Source organism: Clinocottus analis, unplaced genomic scaffold (assembly GCF_023055335.1).
Source record: "Clinocottus analis isolate CAN_PGR_092001 unplaced genomic scaffold, fCliAna1.0.p SCAF_9, whole genome shotgun sequence".
Classification (NCBI taxonomy): domain Eukaryota; kingdom Metazoa; phylum Chordata; class Actinopteri; order Perciformes; family Cottidae; genus Clinocottus; species Clinocottus analis.
In genome coordinates this window covers 12,736,354-12,757,535 of record NW_027176251.1, presented here as the reverse complement: position 1 = coordinate 12,757,535, position 21,182 = coordinate 12,736,354, and the positions used below count along the sequence as shown (strand labels likewise).

The 21,182-nt window shown below is 41.8% G+C and overlaps 1 protein-coding gene across 1 annotated transcript; it reads left to right on the top strand.

The window, feature by feature from the left end:
- Positions 1-473: 473 nt before the first annotated feature.
- Positions 474-20,630, top strand: col28a1b (collagen, type XXVIII, alpha 1b). Its single transcript, XM_068570531.1, has 36 exons — positions 474-610; positions 873-921; positions 1,073-1,215; positions 2,197-2,762; positions 3,849-3,869; positions 3,963-4,022; positions 4,141-4,194; positions 4,293-4,337; positions 4,422-4,448; positions 4,541-4,585; positions 4,667-4,711; positions 5,918-5,971; positions 7,711-7,779; positions 8,308-8,376; positions 9,244-9,312; positions 9,711-9,779; positions 10,022-10,090; positions 10,922-10,990; positions 11,296-11,364; positions 12,431-12,502; positions 12,585-12,653; positions 12,793-12,864; positions 13,725-13,793; positions 13,871-13,939; positions 14,013-14,081; positions 14,155-14,223; positions 14,827-14,895; positions 15,009-15,077; positions 15,526-15,594; positions 15,860-15,940; positions 16,179-16,214; positions 16,862-16,898; positions 16,977-17,531; positions 18,087-18,271; positions 18,851-19,133; positions 19,930-20,630. The coding sequence occupies exons 3-36, from the start codon at positions 1,074-1,076 to the stop codon at positions 20,100-20,102; spliced, it is 3,588 nt and encodes a 1,195-aa protein (XP_068426632.1). The 5' UTR covers positions 474-610; positions 873-921; position 1,073; the 3' UTR covers positions 20,103-20,630.
- The last annotated feature ends 552 nt before the right edge of the window (positions 20,631-21,182 follow it).

Sequence of the window (21,182 nt, the reverse complement as noted above, 5' to 3'; positions counted from 1 at the left end):
CACATATTTGTAGGCCATAAATAATGGTAATTTCTGCACTGGAAATCCCAGTACATCTGGTTTGTGCATTAATGGGCGAAAGTGGAAAAGTTAAATAATATCTCATTTGGGACTTTTACGCACAGCATCCGAACAATCTCCATTTGCAACTTCCCAAAACACAACGCAATGACCGTGTTAACGCTCCAAATATAGTCTACCATGAGACTCAGTGGACGAGAAAACACCCCAAGTTCCTTTAATATTCTTACAGAGCAATGCGTCGGTACTATTGCGGGAGCTTTATTTTGATAAGTATATGTTAATAGCCTTTTAGGACGTATAGATTGAATAGTACTCGATCTCCTACGCTATATGTCTGCAGGAAGTTATTGCGTTCAGTAAACAGCCACATCAGGGGGAAAAAAATGATGTGCGTCGACAAGCTCTAAAGTGGACCAGCGCTCAAATGTTGGCGCGGGCCAGACCCCCAGGCTACACACTCAGCACACCAGCTCATCTGATGGTCCTCAGCTTGATTCAACCCGGTTTATAGGACTTCATTACGCGGGGAAATGTCGCCCAAAAACGCCACTGGACTACGAGCACTGACTGCTAAATGAGATTTTAGGTAAAATAACTTTTTGCATGCCTATTGCCTAATACAGTATGCACCCTTAATGTTGGTTACTTTAATGTAATGTCATGTTACAGTTTGAATGACAACTTGAATGTGTGCACTACTACTTTAGTTTCATGTTCAAACGTTTAGATTTAGAAATTTATTGCATGAACTCATACTTTGCAGATTACCTAAATGTTGCACCATTTAAAATATATTTAGAGGAGTCATTTTGGTTTGAATGTATATTAATTTGTACTTTATGTTGCAGGCATTTTATAAAGCACATTATCAGAACAGTATGATTGGAACAAATTAAGGTATTGTGATTATTATCTGAAACTTTTTGTTTGTGTTTACAGAATGCATGATGGTAAAATGTTGCATCTTGTGATACTGGCAAGATACGTTGTGCTTTGCACACATTGTAAATTTAAGCATAGCTTTGTCGTAAACTGCTTTCTCTGCAAGGATGGAAAAGTCGCTAAGGGGAAACCTGAGAAGAGGAGTCGGGCTCTGCCTTCTGCTGCTGGCTCTCGTTCACCAGGCTTCAGGCCAGAGAAGGAAGACAGGACGCAGGAACAACTACAAGCTGCATGACGACGGGGGAAATGGTAATTTCTTTATATGAGGTATCCACATTTTGCTGGTGCAGGCCTTGTCACTGGGATCCTGTGGGCGTAACGGATTCCCGGTAGCAGTCACAACACCCACAGCTCCAAAGTACACAGCTTCAATCCCATCGTGCAACATTTAGAGAGTTTCACAGCACATAAACAAAAAAAGGGAAGCACTTTTAAGCGTTTTATGCCAGTTATTGATCCAGCGCATCAGAGCACACAGTGACAGTGGGACTCTTTATCACTGTCTTTCCCAAATTTCATCATCCATGAGGTCAAAAAAAGGCCGGTGCCAGATGATTAGGTACACATTGAGAGAGTAATGCTGCAAAGATAAGCCTTAACTCCAGTGACTGGATGAGGTAGGCCTTCCTACTTTTGAGGGCAGCTTTGCCTCACAGATTTCTCATAGTCTGGCTCTCTGAGGATGGAGAGTCCTGGTTTAAATTCAGTTGCTTCTGCTTTACAGTATGATCATACTTACTGGTTTAAAGAAAATGGCATTTTTGTGATTTTTATATGAGACCTGGAGATGTTGGATTTCTTTGATCTGAAAAAAGACACTATGACAGACAATAATACATGCTGGAGATGAAACTAATGTTTATTTTCAGGATACACTAAACTATTTATACTTTCATATTAAATTCATTACTTCGTCTATAAAAAATTGAAAATAAAAAAAAACATCATGCTAAAGTACAAGAAGATTTCTTGATACTGCTTGTTTTGTCTGATCGACAGTCCAAAACTATAATGTATAAATAATAAATAACAACTTTCTGTTATTCAACAAGTCATCGTTTGCTGCATGTTGCTGAGGAATACATCTGTTTCTGGACATCACCCTCTTCAGTTCCATAAATAGTTATGTTTAGCTACTAAAAGGACTGTGGAGTTGCAACCTTCTCCAGACGCTCTTATCTTCAGTATTGTGAATCTCTGCATTCACAGAGGTTTTGCTGTCTCCCACAGGTCTGACATGTTCACTGGAGGTGGCTTTCATCCTGGACAGCTCCGAGGGTGCAAAGATATTCCTGTTTGAAAAGCAGAAGGCCTTCGCGTTGAGCTTCAGCACCCGCCTCTCCATGCTGCAGGTAGCCGGCTGGACGCTGAAGATGCGACTGGCTGCACTCCAGTACAGCAGCTCCGTGTCTGTGGAGCACCGATTCTCGGCCTGGAAAGACCTGGATTCCTTTCACGGTCAAGTCAGTGCAATGAACTACATCGGCCATGGCACCTACACCACCTACGCCATCACCAACGCCTCGCAGCTGCTGCTGCAGGAAACGCCGGCGGACAGCGTCAGGGTTGCAGTGCTGATGACCGACGGGGTCGACCACCCCCGCAGCCCCGATGTGATCGCGGCTGCGGCAGAGGCCAAAGGTCACGGCATAAAGTTCTTCGCTGTAGGTTTGTCGGACATCAGTCAGCAGAGTCAGAATAATGCCAAGCTCCGGGCCGTCGCCAGCTCGCCCGCTCAGCAGTTTGTCCAAAGTCTTCTCGACCCCCAGCTGGAGGAGAAGATGCTCAAAGAGATGGTGAGTGCCGGCTTCCAGTGAGACGAGGGATTGGGTGGCAAGCCTCAGTTATCCCAAAGAAAGATATGTTGGAATAACTTGAACAAACACATCAGTTAGTGTAATTTGTTTTATGGAAAAAAGTAATTACTGGAAGGTAATCAGTTGTTGTGTAGCAGTGACAATATGTATATATAAAACAGAGACTGTATCCCCGTTATGTCAGAATCTAAACCTTTGTTAAGGATTGTGATCACTTTTCCAAGCCCAACTCACATCCGAGCAGCAGAGTTTTGGATAATCCGGAGAGGGATAGACAAATCTAATGTTGTACATCTGTAAACGATCATTATTGAATCCCCTGCTGTATGTGTAGGATTTAAAATGATCTGACTTTGGCGACCCCTAGTGGTGGTAGCAAGAAACACACTCTGGCAGATCCAAACTTATATACAGTCGATAGATCCACCGAGGAGATAGAGAATGAATAGTTAGAAACATTGCATGGATTGCATAATCTTCATAGGGATTGTTTACAATGTCAGAATAATTTGAAAGATGCTATTATCTCATAAAATATCTACACACAAGGCTTTAATGTGTGTCTCAGTTTGAGTGTTGCACTGCTGGATGCTGACATCCTTCTGGATTTGTTGTACACCCGGGTAGATCCCGGGAGTATTTGAAAAACTTTACAGCGATCAGATTTTTGCCAAATTCATCAGTGCCAAAAATAAGGTCAGTGAAACTCGCTTTCTGTCCTCACAGCGGGTTCACGTCTCAGTGTCACAGTTGTGTCTGAACGACGGGGGCTTTCCCGTCTGCCTTGCATTTTTCCACAACACACACACACACACACACTCACACGAATGTCAAATAGCCTCATGTCTGTCTGAGAGAGAGAGATGCACGGCTTGTTCTGCTTTCCAGAAATGTCTGATATTATTCATTCACAATTCTAGCTTGTTAAGAAAGATGAAATAGTGTTGAGGGCAGACAACATCTATTCAAAGTGTATACCAAGATTGAACCGAAACTAAATTAATAATAATTTCTGATTGAATGAACTGACATTGATATTTTTTTTGTGTCATGTTTTGCATCCAGGGTGCAGTCGTATTGGATGGGGTAAGTATTTCAATGCAATCCAGTATTTTTTAGTTTTTTTTTTACATTAATTAATTGAATTGAATTGAAATTCTGCTTTTCTCTCGGTGGCAGTGTCCACAGGCTCAAGTGTGTTTGTGTGAAAGAGGAGAGAGGGGCCCTCAAGGAAGTCCAGTGAGAAAAACTATAATCTTTTATCAAAATTATAGGATACTCGTTCTGTACTTCTTTATCACAAACGTATGTTTCCATCTTATCTTTTAGCATCTGACCTAACTGTTACTTATTCCAGGGTAGAAAAGGGGACTCAGGCTTCAGAGGGATATCTGGTCCAAAAGGAGCGAGGGTAAGACGTCACACAAAGACAAAAACATATTTTAGTGTCAAGTTTTTCTTTTAATGTAGCCGATTTTAAGTTGGTCTGTGCTTTGTTTGTTTCACAAGGGGGAGCCGGGCTTGAATGGTCGACCTGGAAGTGATGGTCCAGAGGTAAAAAATACAACGAAAAATCCTTTAACTCCAAAGTTATTATTAGATTTAATTCAGATGTTATAACTGTTTCACCTTTTACAGGGTCGTCCAGGTTATAAGGGATACAAGGTGGGCATGCTTATTATATTATATGTTTTATTCTCATTATGTATAAGGTCATAAGAAGAAAATAAGCAGAGGGTCTAATCTTTGTCTTTTAGGGGGAGAGAGGAGACTGTGGAACTCCGGGGGAAAAGGGTGAAACTGTATGAACATTATAATCTACATTATTTCAATCAATACCTCGTGCTTTGTCTCTTATAATGAGTTCATGCGTCACTTTGCAGGGACCGGAGGGACCACCAGGTCAGCGAGGAACAAAAGGAGAACAGGTGCGGCCAGATGTCTTCTTTTTTTCCAAAATAAATGTTAACAGATTTTGGTTTGATCTTTTTGAAGCCTAAAAATATACGTTTTACAGTCAAATTTCAGATATGGAAAGAAGCATTTCCTGACTTTAATCCGCCTAAGCACATTTCAAGCGTTAATAATAACTGTATGTATCGCATGGGATGGGGAAACATGGGAACACATCCAAAAGACACATCTGGATGTTTATTTTATTACTTTGTCCCTTCTCCTAAATTCACCGTTCAAATTAGCATTAGATTATTCCTCATTTGCATGTTTAAAATGAAGATTTTAGAAAACATATAATGCTAAGAATAATGCTCTTAATGGAAGTAATCCACTGAGGAGGTTTCATGGTGACGTATATTTGTTTCAACTGTAGTGTTTGAATAAGACTCTCCAATTTCTAAATTAATAATAATTAACACATATTTAATAAGATAATGCCTCATTTGCCAATTCCAACATACATCTTCGGGAAACGCGTGTGTGTCGTAATGCAGGGAAACGTCTGGGTGAATTTCATGGTGATATGTAATGGTTAAATATTTGACCCTATTCCCCCGGGGGTCTCCCCTGAAGCAGCAGTGTCACGACTCCGTCCTTCAGGCTCCTGAACATAGGGTTTACAGCCCACTGTTGATATTGATACACAGACATCACACAGTCTGTTCTCGCCCCAATATGAAAAATGGAAGTGGAATTTGTCTCCTTTTCATCTCTGCACTAATGGAATGTGAATATTGGATTATGGGTAATCCTGATACTAATGTGGCTATCCAAAGCAGTGAATCCAGGCTTGCAGGATATTATTCTTCTGCAGGAACAGACTTTGTGTGGTGGGATTAGGCCGTGGACCTGGCCGCCCAGCGCCACTCTTCCTCCCCCGGTGCTACTGGCAGAGTGTCCGTGGAACCGTGTTATTTTGCGAGCTCGGCCTGAGAATCGAACGACATGAAAGCCGCGAGTGTTGGTTTTGGTGACTTCAGTGGTGGAGGGTTGGTTTTGATCTGCAGCTTTGGTCATACAACGTAGGGGCTTTGTTTGAGACCCATACATGATCAAAGTCTGCTCGCAAAGTTAAGAAAAATCAGTGGGGGAAATAGTAGATACGGCACATTTATACTTTGATTAAAAGCAAACTTGAATGTTGCATTGTGTATGTTTTTTTTTTATTTGTTTTGCAGGGTGCAATAGGACCACCAGGAGACATGGGCCATGAGGGCCCAGCAGGACATAAAGTAAGTCCCCTCAAAACCTTTCAAAAAACGTGTCTTTTCTACACCTGAATGGTTCCAGTGGGATTGGCTGGATCAGAGCGGCGTATCTTAAAAAATAAAACGTCACGACGTGTTCGAGGATTTGAGGTACCTCCCTGCTTCACTACGATAGACTGCAAGTTATGATTTGTTTTGATAAACAAAAAGCAAGCAGGAATAGAAGTTATTCACGTGCATCTACATGGTCTCCGTCTCTTTTGAATGAAGAACATCGATGAGTTTTTCTCCTAAATTCTTACATTTGTGTTATAATATTTTTTTTCCTCAAAACAGGATATTTTTCATTACAGAAGAACTTTGTTTCCTTTTCAAATCTCTGAGGTTACAAAAGAGTCGCCTATAATATTATTATACTATAATATTGCAGCCTGCTTTGCGCTGCCTTCTTTTTCTTTTTTTTTAATATCTCACCTGCTTATGTCAGAAGGTTATTATATCATTGTATTTTGAATAGTCTGATATTTAAAGAAATAGAGTTATTTACTTTTTGCAGAGAGTAAGCCGATGGTACCACTCTCACATCTGTGCGTTAAGTTTAGAGCTAGAGCCAGGATGTTATTAACGTAGCTTAGCTTAGCATCAAGACTGAAGGTAGGGGGAAACAGCTAGCCTGGCTCTGTCCGAAGTGAAGAAAATACATATAATTATGAACACAAACAGAAATGTTAAAATGACAATGTTTGTTTTGAGGGGAGTTGCATGCTGGATCGAGTCCTTGGCAGTTTATGCATCCGCCCCGCACGTCCACGCATCATCTCCACCGGCTGCCAGGCACTGGGAAATACTCGGAGCACACAACTCCTCGAAAAAATATATTTCCCAAAATGTGTTAAGTAATCCATCAAGATTCAAAGCGTTTAAAAAAAGAAAAGAAATGCAATGTTTTCATTTTGTGATGAGAAATTCTAACCGTCAACATCCCAAAAACACAGAGCTAACTAAAAATATAGTTATTTAAGATCAATTAGGGAAATATGGGGTTATTCTTCCTCTGAATAAAGAAAGAACACACACTTTTACACACAACATTTGAAGCAGCATAAAAACGACCTTTAAAATCTGTGCCGAGGGTTAATAAGATGCTGATCCATCACAGAGTTGTCACGCAGCTTTTTAACAAAGAGGTCTTTATCCAGATGAAATGTAACGTGATTTATCGCACATCCAGGAAAAGATTCCCAGACATGAATCAAGTTTTACAGAAGGAACAAAGGACTAGTCTTTATTTCCTAAATGCCACAAAAGGTTGAAACAAGCCAACAGGCCATTTGGCCTCACTGTGGGTTTTTAAAATAGTATTTTCCAACATAATACTGTATATGACACAAACTTCCTTCATTCGCTTTACAGCGTCGAGTGTAATTTATTTTGTAAGCATTTTAAGTGTGGAGTGAGCACAGATTATTTAATTCCCCACAAACAATGTACTGCACTTAAAGACAGAAAAACTAACTATTTTAAGCAATTGCAGAGGATGTTGCACTGACTTCTGTAAAAAGCTGTTAAACTGTATATATGAGTATTAATTAAGGATGAAAATAGGTTGTACTTGATGTTTCTTTTGTCGAAACGATGACTCTGATAGAAGTGAATTATCAAAGGGGCATGCAGGAATAAAATCTTGATTTAATTCATTTCATTTTAGTGCATAAAGAGGCATTACATGGACACAGATTCTCATTTAATTTAACTTGCTACAGGGGGACAGAGGACCCATCGGAGCTTCTGGACCCCCGGGGGACATTGGTATCGGTTTCCCAGGAGCCAAGGTAACTCTTTGATCCAAAAAGTCATGTTATCTTCATAAAATGTGCCTCAATGTATTCTCAACATCACATGTCTTTATTGATACAGGCAAGTATAATTAGGGGCGACCTGTTAGTATTTCATTGTGTTATCGATGGATTCAGGTCCTAATATTAACATTTGAGTGCAGCGGATGTTGAATATTGCCCTCTAATGGGCTCACAAGCTAACTAGCCAGCTGCTCAGTGAGTAGCGATAACATTGAACAGCTTAATGCTCTCGTCACATTACAGCAGAGCACATTGTTGAAAATGTTCCAGAGCCATTTACATTACAGGGTCTCTGCGGTTCAGTTACTCTTTCATCATATTATAGGCAGAACATTTTAGGAAAAAGATTGTTTGATGAGATAACCCCCTTTAATAATGTAATTCTCTCTGACAGTGAGAAACTAATGAACCCCATAGAGATAGAATACATATTATAAGTATTTTAGGGATTACTGGAACATGTGGAAGAAGTCGTTGAATCGTGATGTTTGACTCTCACAGGGTGAAAAAGGCCTTATAGGAAGATCCGGTCCCACCGGTCCTGTTGGTGTAGGAGAACCAGGCCTACCTGTGAGTATGAAACACGCTACTGTCTTCTATAATGCATCGAGCTCTGGCACATTAGCTGTTTATTAATATCACAGCTCGTTGAGGTGAAACTCATTTTTACTGCCTGATACACTGCAGGATAGTTTATATTATAACATATATTTACAACATCTTTAAAATCTAGAACACAGTTTCATACATTAAATGTTGATCATGTGTGTTGTATGTGAAATCACCAGTCTGCAAAGTAACTAGTAACTGTAGTTTTAAAATACATATAGTGGTGTAAAAAGGGCAATATTGGAGGAATAAAATTATAGCAGAAAATAGATTTAAGGTTCCTCAAACTTGTACTTCGGGACAGTGCTTGTTTTTATGGGTTTGAGTTGAAAATGAAAGACGAGAATAGAAACTGTTTTGTGAAGAGCGCCGAGTTAGAATCCAGAGAAAGCTAAATCCCATGTGCAAAATGAGTTTTCCATCTGTTTTCCTTTGTCTTTATGCATGAGATAATACTGACTCAAACACCAGCAGTTTCCTCACGTCCCCTTCCAGGAATCCTGGAAAACTGAATGTGTGCTGAATATTCACACCACTGCTGCCACCTGCAGCCCACAACATGCAGCTCTAAAGCTTTATTCTGCCTCTCTGTTCTTTTGTACGGAAGCGCGTTGCATTCACTTAATAAAAAAAAAAAGATCCCTGATCTCGTAATTACGAGAAAAGATCTCGTAAATATTAGATCGGGATCTCGTAATTACGAGAAAAGGGGTCTTTTTTTTTGTAATCCAGTGAATGCAATGCGCTTCTGTACTTTTGTGTCTGAAAAAAAAAAAAAAAAAAACTCACATGTAAGGACTTTTATTAAAAGTCTTTTGTTTGACTCAGGGTTCCCCAGGAGCACCAGGAGCACAAGGAAACCCCGGACTACCTGGAGAGGGGCTCCCGGGGTCGAAGGTGGGTTTAAATTGTAAACCACGTGTTGGCTAAAGGAGCAAATAAAGAATATATTGATCTTGAACCTGCAATGTTAAGAAACAACTCTTTGGTCAATAAGTTACTCTATTGCACATATTGTTCACATTGTGAACAATGTTACATTCTTAAGTCAATATTTCTACACATCATCTTCATTCCAAACGCTGTTCTGCTCTTTTCATTTTAAAATAGATAAACAGATATATTACATTTTTGGGGATTTGTCTGCGACCAGAAAAAAAATACTTTCACTGATTGCTACAAAACATTGTGTGTTTATTACTGAGGAATTTCGATCATCGGCCTTCACAAAGCATCACTTATGAAACATGCAGCTTCTGTCCAGAGGGCGTCACTCTCTCCTCCTCTGGTTTCAGGGCGATCGAGGGTACGAGGGTCCCAGGGGCCATCGTGGACTTGCTGGCGTCGGGGTCAAAGGTGACCAGGTAAATCAAACTCTACACATATACATATCTCACAGGGGTGGACGGTATGAAAGATACTCACTTGAACCTCGTGACCTGACTTTGAGATGGTTGAAAAATAAATCAATGCAGTTGAAAAAGGAATATAACGTGATATATACTATTAAATATCTGCTTCTACTGCAACACTTACGAGTACTCACTCACGTCTCCTGCACGCCGATACAGCGGTGGCTCTTTGATTTCTGTATTTCTTTTCTCAGGGAAGTCACGGGCCTCCTGGGTTTCCTGGTCCAGTCGGGGCTCCGGGTTTAGGACTTCAGGGAGAAAAGGTAAGAGCTGCGTTCATGACTGCTGCAGGTGCTGACTGACAAAGTACATTGAGTCAAATACTGTACGTGTGCTTTCCTTGAGTCCTTTCTCTTCATGCCATCTTTTGATTATTCATTTCAGAGGAAAATATTGCCATTTCTACTTCATTTCAATAATTTGACACCTTTAATTACAAGTTAATCGCCTGTAAAACGTTGGACACGCTTATAAAATATGATGTTTAATTATAAATGACAGTCCATCATTGCCAACAGCATATAAAAGAGTTAAAATGAGCACTGCCTTAAGCGACAGCAGTAAAATACAACATACATATGGATGCAGCAGTCATATTAATCCAGAAACTTCACAATAGTAAAACACTGTTGGGGAACATTTCACCATGCAATCAATACTTTTACTTTGATTCTTTAAGTACATTTTGCTGATCATTTTGACATAATTTTACTTTGCTAATATCTTGAATGCAGGACTTGTACTTATGGAGTATTTTTAGTGTCCTTTAAGTACTTTTACTGAATCTTCTGATCTGAATCTTTATTAAAAGTCAAAGTCAGCTTTAGTGTCAATAATTGCACATGTGCAAACATACATAAGATTTGAAATAACATTTCTCTCCTGTCCAACATCAAGTGAATACATGTAATAATTTAAATAGATTAAAAAAAGAACATTGAGCCAACATGTAGAATTAAGAAAAACCAATGCGTCTGTATTACAGCAACAGTCAGATTATTCTACCATGTTGCGAATAATACCTCAACGTACAGAACGTTTCCAGCGTCAAACCGGCTCACCTCATGTTGTATCTTTCCTTTTCTGTCGTTTAGGGGAATCAAGGCCCAGCAGGACCTGCAGGGCCCAGAGGAGCTCAAGGTATTGGGATAACAGGACCAAAGGTAATAACTAACAGGTTGTTTGCCACAGAGACAGAAAGCCAGATAATAATTATGATCGACAGCCTGCTGATTTTGAGTCTGATTGCATCGAAACACTTTGCATATTCCATCACTCGAATACGCCGAAAAACACAGCTGGCCTGTCAATCAAATGCCCGGGAGTTTGAATCGGTCTCATTGGTGGATTTGTAATCTGAGACATGTTAATTTCACACTTTGTTCTTCATCATTGAAGACACATTTGTAATTTGCTCCGTCCTAGTTTTCCCTGAATATCTCTCTCACTGTGTAAACCTTGTTTTCAGGGGAACCAGGGCCTCTCAGGTGAGCCTGGACCGACAGGTGAGAGGGGGGTCGGAGAGCCAGGACCGAAAGTAAGTCCTCAACACTACTGCACTCCTCACCCATCACTCCCCCCTCATCACTCCTCCTTCATCACTCCTCCTTCATCACTCCTCCCTCATCACTCCTCCCTCATCACTCCTCACCCATCACTCCTCACCCATCACTCCTCCCTCATCACTCCTCACCCATCACTCCTCCCTCATCACTCCTCCCTCATCACTCCTCACCCATCACTCCTCCCTCATCACTCCTCACCCATCACTCCCCCCTCATCACTCCTCCTTCATCACTCCTCACCCATCACTCCTCACCCATCACTCCCCCCTCATCACTCCTCCTTCATCACTCCTCACCCATCACTCCTCACCCATCACTCCTCCCTCATCACTCCTCCCTCATCACTCCTCCCTCATCACTCCTCCATCATCACTCCTCTCTCATCACTCCTCCCTCATCAGTCCTCTCTCATCACTCCTCACCCATCACTCCTCTCTCATCACTCCTCACCCATCAGTCCTTCTATCATCACTCTGCAGTGCAGTTCCCTTTAAATAAAAAATGCATACTTTCCAAGAGTTAGGAGAGGATTTTGATACCATTTTCATCTGAAGGTGCTAGTTAGTAGATGTACTTTTATTTATTTTTTTACATTTGAGAAACCCTGGCTAGCTTTCCCCCTGGTTTCAGTCGTTATGCTAAGCTAAGCAAATCACCTCCTTTGCTCTAGCTTCATAGTTAAACTCGACAAGCAGGCGAATGAGCATGTAAGAGCCACATGTGGTGATGAAACTGTGTTACTATACATGTACACTGGATGGCGCTGTTCTGGGGTCCTGGACTTGCCTATGTAACCGATTAGAGCATTATTGACGGCAGGTGTTGGACCCCGGTAAGGGCAAAGGGTTTCGACCGCTTTCTCAGGAAGGACTGTTGTGCTTCTAACAACCGAGCGATCCAGGGAGCGGGTCTATGTTCCACCACGGCCAAAGAGAATAAACTCCTACATCACAACATGTCTGTGGATCATTTATCCGATCAAAGTGAACGTGAGCAAATGGTTCGGTGGTTTGCTTCATGCTCTCTTTCCTCTGGCAGGGTGACCCGGGGGCCGAGGGGTCACCTGGCGTACCAGGTGAGCCAGGAGAGGATGGGGCCTCGGGACTGAAGGTAACAGCATAACCTGAACCCGTTGGTCTCCTTTTCACATATACAGAAATATATCATGTTTTCATGTTTCTGATGACGGCAGGGTGACGTCGGGTTACCGGGGCCCAGGGGGCCGGACGGTGCGCCTGGTAAAGGCACACCTGGAGGGAAGGTAACAGACATTTTACATATCTCACGTTTCACAAAGATTATGTGAATGTGACCTATGACATGATCTTAACTCAGAGTTAAGTGTTTCAGAGTTATAATTGTTTCGAGGATTATTTAGAGGTGTTGTGCTGCTTCGGCAGGGAGACAGAGGAGACCGAGGGAACAGAGGACAGCCGGGTGCAGTCGGCCCCGTGGGGCCGATGGGGTCGAAGGTAACGAGATACAAAAAGATTGAGGAGAACATTGTAATTGTACACAGGAGTGTTATTCATTTCAAATAATGCGGCCACATTTCTAGATCTTAGATTGAAGCTGTGAGCAAAACGTTGTCACATCTGACGGAAGTGCAGCACCTTAAAGTACTGAAGTACATTTACTCAAGTACTGTACTTCAGTACAATCTGTAGGTACTTGTACAAGAGTATTTCAATTTTACTTTACTTTTGGTCACATATTTATTTCACTAATTTCGTTACTTATGTAGTTATTTGGCATTTGATTCAGGCTATTAATACAAAATATGATCAACAAATAAAATATTAAATGTTGATGCTTTTACTTTTTAATTAAAATATCACAGCCTTCGACTTGTAACCGAGTATTTATACATGTTGGTATTGCTACTTTTAAATAAGTAAATTATCAGAAGGAAAAGGTTATTAAAAAATAGGGACTTTGTTTTATCTTCAATTCTTTCAGGCGACGCCACAAAAGCTGGCGACCTACAAACCAGCGAAAAAAAGATTATTAAATTATTAAAACATGTCTTGTCCCTTTAAAAAAAAGAGAAAAAGTCAACATAAACAAAGATGCAAGACATTTTACCATTTCATTAGAAAGTAAATGTTATTATCAAAGGTGTGTTTTTGAACAGTAAACTCATTATCAATGAACACCCCCAAACATATTGAATTATTGGTCTCATATCTATTAAAATAAGCCTTTATGTCACGTAACAACAGTCCATAATGAGTTGTTTTCACACTTTAAAAGTATTATAAATGTACACATTGTCCGCACAGAGCCTTGTTGCCTTGTTTATTATTAGTCTGATGAGTGATTTCTGTTTCAGGGGGAACCAGGAAGCATGGGTCCACCGGGTGCCACTGGGCCCCCAGGGCGGGGCGTAGCTGGTGCCAAGGTACAGCGAGCCCATGAGGTGCCAACACACAGCTGCTGTCAGCAGCAACAACTGATCTGCTTCTGTTGTTTTGTCAGGGAGAGCCGGGCCTGAGGGGTCCAGCTGGAGCCGTGGGAGAGCCGGGGACGGGTTTAACTGGACCCAAGGTGAGGTCCTGTTCACTCCTCACTGATCCTCCCATGAAAATAGCTATAAAAGTGGCATGTTTTTGGTTTTCAGGGGGACAGCGGGTCTGCAGGGCCTCCTGGGACACCGGGACATAAAGGGGACGGTTACCCCGGCCCTCCAGTGAGTATCACAGCGCCCTTCATCACTTCACGCCCGGCACTATGCAATCCTATCTCATCAACGTCTTTCTCAGGGACTTCTGGGGCCTCCTGGTCTGAGGGGAGAGACCGGATCAGACGGCGTCGGTTTGCCTGGACCGAAGGTAAAAGTTCCCCTGAGTAAAAATCAAAACATAGAAATAGAGTAGGAGCAGAAGGGACATTCAGGTGTTTTCCGTGGTTCTTCGACCAGAGCAGAAAGAAACTGGAGATTGTTGTTAGTTGTTATGGTGGAAACACACGTCAGTGTGAAGTTACAGTAAAAGATGAGGTGAAACCAACAGCTTCAGGGGAGGCTCGCTGCATACACAATATGAGTCGAACAAAGTTGTCACTCATCTGGCGATAGCGCTGTGCTGTCCTACACAGCAGTGTGTGGATGGAGCCCGAGGTCATAAATTACTCTCTGACGATGCTTTGTATGTAGTTTATCTCACTTCTCTACCATGTTGTGTCAGGAGATAACATGAGTATTTTGTAATACTGTTATAAATAAAAGTTGTTGAAACATTTTTTCAGATGTTTTTTCTTGCTGTGTTGACTGTTGTTTTGTATATTTATGTGTTTCCGTCTTTGCTTTACAGCTGAGATGTTTCATGAGCTTGATCATTTTTTTGTGTTGTGCCTTTGTTTCGTTTTAGTCTGAGATTAAATTGCAGATATCTATTCCTTTTTTTTTTATAACTTACAATCTGTTTCCTGTTCAGGGAGACAGAGGCTTGCCTGGACCTCCTGGACCGGCCGGGCCGGCTGGAGTCGGCCTCATGGGTCTCAAGGTAATCTGTCCTGTTCGAAATGATGGCTTGTGTGTGATTTATAATCTATTAATTAAGTGCCTTTTATATTCGTGTTGGTATCCAGAAAGACCGAACGTTTTATTTCCCCGCAGGGTTCGGTTGGCCAAAGGGGACCGGCTGGTGAACGGGGGTCACCTGGAGAGGGCATTCAAGGACAAAAGGTGCCATCGTACGATGTCATTTGCAGATGCTAAAGTTTGATCTGTAACTGCAGTCAGCTGCGTTAGTGTGTTGATGAAGGACCTTTGTCACCTGACTGCACTCTCTGGAGTGTCACTCATCTGATTTCGTAAAGCAGTGAAAGTATTTATTTCCTTTCAATGGTTGGTGAGCAATGTTTTAGGCTAAAGAGTCAAATATAAAAGATAAAAACTGGAATCAGCATGAAGACAAATGTGCCTAAAATTACTTTGAAAAGGTGAAATATGATAAAGCTCTTTTTTTAGTTTTTATTTTTGCTTTGATTTGTTTCAGTGGTCGTTCAGAAAAGCCAAAACATGTTCCTGGAAGTTTTGATCTGTAGTCGGCTGCTGTACGAGACAATAAAATCACATGTGCTGACAGACATCCTCCATCTTGTGGTGAAGTTCTCCTTGACTTGTGTTTCAGGGGGAGAATGGATTTCAGGGGCTCCTCGGCCCCAGAGGCCCTCCAGGACAAGGTCTGCAGGGGGACAAGGTGACGATATGATGTCAGCAGAGGGAACCTGTACGATGAAACATGAAGTTACAGTAAAACTAGCAAAAGTGGAGAAAAAAAAATGTAATTATGTCCGTGGCTTCCAGCAAAAGAAGAGGATAACTTTCGCACTTTATCGCTTTAGCGTAAAAAAGGATTCAGTAAATTGCATTCAACGTGTCTTTATTAATCTATTATTCATTATAGGTTATATATACGGGGCCCTACTGCGTGATTCAAAGCAGCTGTTTCATTCTTCTTGTAGGGGGATCGAGGATTCAGAGGGGAAAAGGGCAAAAGTGGAGACAAAGGACAGCTAGGAGAGGCCGGAGCCGTCGGACCTTTGGTACTGGATTCCGTGTTTTTGTCATAAAAATTGTATTTTCACACCTCTTATATCACATCCTCCCTGATATAGTGCAGCTATTGAACAATACATGCACAACAATCTATTTAGTTGTATTTATTACCTCTTATAACTTTATTCCGCTAAAATATTCCACTTCACTGGAACTCATCGTCCTCTAAAGGAAATCTTTCGATATGTGAATAGCTAAAACATTATGATCTGTTTCAAATCACAGGGCAGAGTGGGACAAAAGGGCGAGCCTGGACTTACAGTGAGTATAGTGCATCCCTCTTTACACTGAAACCATCGTGCAGAGCAGTCAACAATACTCAGAGGTGGCCTTTAAATGCAGTCTTTGAGCTTTAATTTAAAGGCGTTCACGTCCGAATCCTCACACTTGTCTAGTCGCACGTTCAGGTTCAGGGGTCTTTGACCTGCTTGGTGGGGCTCAGCATTAGAGAGGTTGAGGTTGAGGGAGGGCGCTCGGACGAGAGCTGCTGCTCCTTCACGCCTAGACCGCCCAGTAGAGGGAATCTGATCAGGACGCCTCGTGGACCTTTGGAGGTTTCCTGGGCCCGCCCAACTGGCAGGAGATCCAGGGTTAGACAGAGAACATGCTGGAGGGGTTATTTATCCCTCCTGGCATGGGGAAAAGCCTGAAGCTCACCCAGGAGGAACTGGAAAATGTTTCTGGTGAGATAGCTGGATGACTATTTTTCTGCTTCCACCTCGACCCAAACTTTTGTGCAGAGGCTTTGTCCCACTATATCCTAAAATTTGAGAACTCTGTATGAAACTCATAGACTGACGATTTGGATTTAAACGCCCTTAAATTGAAGCAAGAACTTTGCCTTCATCAACGATGAATTTCCTTTCCTTCAAATCAGTTTGTAGTAAAGGTTGTGCTGTCTTTCACAGAGGGAAGACATCATCAAAATAGTGAGATCCATATGCAGTAAGTCACGAGAAACGCACCTTTTAGTTATTTTTGCCTGCATAGTTTAATCTATAACCTGTCTCTGGGTTTCATCAGGTTGTGCGGTGACCTGCCGCCAGACCCCCTTGGAGCTGGTTTTTGTGATCGACAGCTCCGAAAGCGTCGGCCCGGACAACTTCAACCGGATCAAAGACTTTGTAAACACCCTGATCGACCGGGCGTCGGTCAGCCGGGAAACCACGCGGGTGGGCGTGGTGCTTTACAGCCACATCAACGTGGTGGTGGTCAGCCTCGTACAGGAAGCCACCCGCGACGAGATCAAGTCGGCGGTGCGCTCCATGACCTACTTGGGCGAGGGCACGTTCACGGGCAGCGCCATCCAACAGGCCAACCAGGTGTTCAAGGCGGCGCGGGCGGGCGTGAGGAAGGTGGCCATCATCATCACTGACGGCCAGGCGGATAAAAGAGACGCAGTCAGTCTGGAGAGCGCGATGTCAGACGCCCGGGCGAGCGGCATCGAGACGTTCGTGATCGGCGTGGTGAACGAGAGCGATCCTCTGTACGGGGAGTTCCAGAAGGAGCTCAGTCTGGTGGCGTCCGACCCCGACAGCGACCACGTGTACCAGATCGATGAATTCAAAGCACTTCCCAGTGAGCCAACGATCATGAGCACATCAGAACCACGAAAGGAATTTATGGAGAATTTTATGTTTCGGAAGATTTTAGGAAAACCCTCGGTTTTGTCTTGATGGATTTCACTTTTGAATTTTACAACTTATCCGGTTACACCACTGAAATCTACTTTTACAAATAGTATAAAGTGTAATACTACTAATATCATTATTAGTAGCCAAGCCGCCAGCATAAATGTAAATGTTTCTTAATAATGCGTTAATTTAATCAAAGTTTTTAAAAAAATGACATTCTCTGACATTGTCAATTTTTTTTAAAATACTTTAATATACAGACTTTTGTGTAAACGATTCATTAAGTGTGTTATTGTGATTTATTTTTTTTAGTTATTAATTTACAAATCTTATTTGGACAACCTCAGAGCAGCAGATCCTGGAGGCCCGGACTGTTCTCTTACATCTACTACCGTAGTGCCCATGAGCAAGACAACCCAAACTGCTCCCATTTAAACTGTAACAGAACCATACAAATATAAAACTTCATATTTACTGTTTTGGTCTTCTCACGTTGCAGCTCTGGAGGGGAAACTGCTAAGTCGCATCTGCGAGGACGGAGGAAGCCGTTTGTTCAGCTCGGTGCCGAGCTCCAGACTGCCTCCTGGAGTCCCGGAGGTCTCCGGTAACGTTCGAGAGCCTCCGTACAGGACCGATACCGACACTCCCACCTTCACCGGGGACTTCAGGAGGGTTCAGAAAGTGGTGAGATAAACAAATCAGTCATTTCGATAGCTCCGTTTGGTTATAACAGTTTAACGCATCACTTGTTATATGGAGTCAGTGTGTCGGTCCACCACTTTCATCCAGACTTAAATAGCAACAACTGTTGGATTGCCATTCCATGTTTTGTATAGATATTCATGGTGCCCAGGGGATGAATCCTTCAAGGACTCTAGCGATCCCATGACTTTTCCTTTTAGTGCCACCGTGAAGTTGATTAGTGGTTTTGAGTGAAACAACTAAAATGTGAAATATCTAAATAGATGAACAGAAACTATTCCACACATGTGTCTGTAGCAGGGATTCAATGTGATTGGTCAAAGAGCGTTAAGGAGCTACAGAAACATTGAGCAAGGCAGCAGGAGACAAGAGCTGGAACATGACGACATAAGCTAATAGGGGAAAATAATTATAATACATGTAATGTATTTGTGAAAAACAATTACATTATAAAATAGAAATAACTTTTAATTATAAAAAAAAAAGAAGCGTGAGGTTTGTATTCTCTAACCTGGATAAATGAAGGTACAGTACACTTAAACCGTCTCTGCTCTGGTACAGCCCGGCCCTCCAGCGTCGCAGCCCGACAGAGAACCCGTCGCTGTACCGAGACCCAAGACGGACGACGGCATGGCCTCAGAGACGCCCAGATTTCCGTTCTTCGACAGGGAACCCTTCAGGCCGGTCACAGAGTTCCTCCCACCGTTTGACATGAAGGACAACAACGGCCGCGTGGGGACGACGGGGGCGATCGGGCCGGCGGGTCCCACTCTGAGGGTCCCTGAGGAGACGACTCAGCCACCGACGTCCCCTCCACTGCAGCCCGCTGACACCCTCGCATCAGGTAACCGCTGAAGAGACTGTAGCAAAGAGACATGATTAGTTCAATGTTAAAAATAAAATCTGAATTCAGGGGGAAATAAACAAGCAATAGACATATATGTTTGAATATTAAACGTTTTGTATTTATTTGAGGTAAATCTTTTTCTATTTCTGTGAAAATGTTAAGACAATGAAGTTAAGACTCAAGATGTTACATACTCAGTGAAAATAAAGATTGAGAAAAACAACAAGAAATCGGCCAAAATGTGAGGAATAGTTTGACAGTTTGGGGGAAATAACCCTCAGAAGTTGGATACGAAGGTTGATATCAATATATAATAATTATATATTTAAATTATAATAAATATAATATAACAAAATCAGCCTTTGTCGGAAGCCAGTTAGCTTAGTTTTTAGCACATATCCCAAAATGTCAAACTATACTGTCTTGAATTAATCAGAGAGCAATAAGTTCATAGGGATTCAAGAATTAGCATATATTATAGCATTATATTGTAGACAGCAAGCGTCACGTAATTAAAACCTTTAGAGCAAATACAGTAATGAGAGTTTATTATAAGCTTTGTAAGTTGATTATTTTATTTTGTAATCCCCTGACTCTTCCTGTAGCGTCCTAACCAAGTCAAAAGTGGAGTTGTTCTCATACTTGCACCTGCAAAACTAATGACAATAGCATCATTCTTAGTTCTACTTTGTATTTAGTGCTAACTATCAAACGTTAGTGAGCTAACACGCTGAACTTAGCATGGCCGAAGACTTCTTAAGATTTGACACTTCTTGTTCTTCGTTGTCTCCAGCGGAGCGCTGCCACCACGTGCTGGATCCCGGGCCGTGCCGGGACTACGTGGTGAGGTGGTATTACGATGCCAAAGGCAACTCCTGCGCTCAGTTCTGGTTCGGAGGTTGTCAAGGAAATGGCAACCAGTTTGAGACCGAGAGGAGCTGCAAAGAAACCTGCGTGGAGGCCTAACAGGCGCATGGACCTTTTAAGCACGAACAAAACCTTTTGCTGTGACTTCGCCATGAGCTTCACCACAACGTCAGCGCAGTGGCATTTCACTTGTAGCTTCAACACTTCAAAATGGAGTTTTAAAATGGTTCAGTAGGCTAAGTACTATTAATATGTTTTGTTCCTGTTGGTCAGAGGGATTCCTGTATTAATTATGTGAACCAAACTAAGCTAATGAAGAGAACATTGTGCCAGTGATCTTACTTACACACTGTGGAAAAGTTCTATTAAGAAATAAAGCAACAAACTTTGTCACCACTAACCTTTCTATTCAGAAAAAGTAACCCTTTTACATGATTCAATTATGTATTTTTCTTAATATCTTTGTTTTGTAATACTGTGAAATGTCATTAAAGGAAAAAATAAATAAATAAATGTCATGCATTGGAGGTTAAATGCCGTTATCGTAAGGTGCTTTGTACCAAAGTGCGTGCTAATTGAATGTAATGTGTAATTAATGATTTTTCACCCCAAATAAAAAAGGAAAGTAGCGCTGATTGTATTTGGGTGTGAACCTAAAATATGTATATATTTTTTAATCTGTGCACAAATAAATACAAAAAGCCTTGCTCTTGAGGCTTACAGTTAGTCTAAAGTGTAACACTGCTCCTTCCCCAATTCTCAGCCCTCCTCTCTTCCAATCCGGCATCATCTTCTTAACTAGCCACCTGTAAAGTTTTACTTGTGCAAGAACAAAAACTTCCCCCAGACTGACGTATAAATGGTACGATGACACACACACACACACACACACACACACACACACACAGACTCAGGAAGTGAAAATAAGTTCACGCTTCTGCAGCTGGAAATAAAAAGCTGGTATTGTTGCTGCTTCGCAACAGCAAGTTGGCAGTTGGTCCATCCTCACGACACAAATGGCTAAAATAAGAAGAAAAAAAAAGCCAGCGAGAAGCACTTCTTCTGTTGTGGAAGTTAAGACGGAGAACCTCCCATTAAAAGGAAGATGACTCACTGAGAAACACTTTCTTCACTTCAACATCTCAAGTTGACGTGATTACATGTAATTAGTGAGGAGAG

Bases quoted from the DNA above. Each gene is read 5' to 3' on its own strand.
- col28a1b (XM_068570531.1), top strand. From the start codon at position 1,074: ATGGAAAAGTCGCTAAGGGGAAACCTGAGAAGAGGAGTCGGGCTCTGC. The intron at 8,377-9,243 runs GTGAGTATGAAA...TGTTTGACTCAG, and splicing joins TAGGAGAACCAGGCCTACCT to GGTTCCCCAGGAGCACCAGG. The intron at 15,595-15,859 runs GTGACGATATGA...TTCTTCTTGTAG, and splicing joins AAGGTCTGCAGGGGGACAAG to GGGGATCGAGGATTCAGAGG.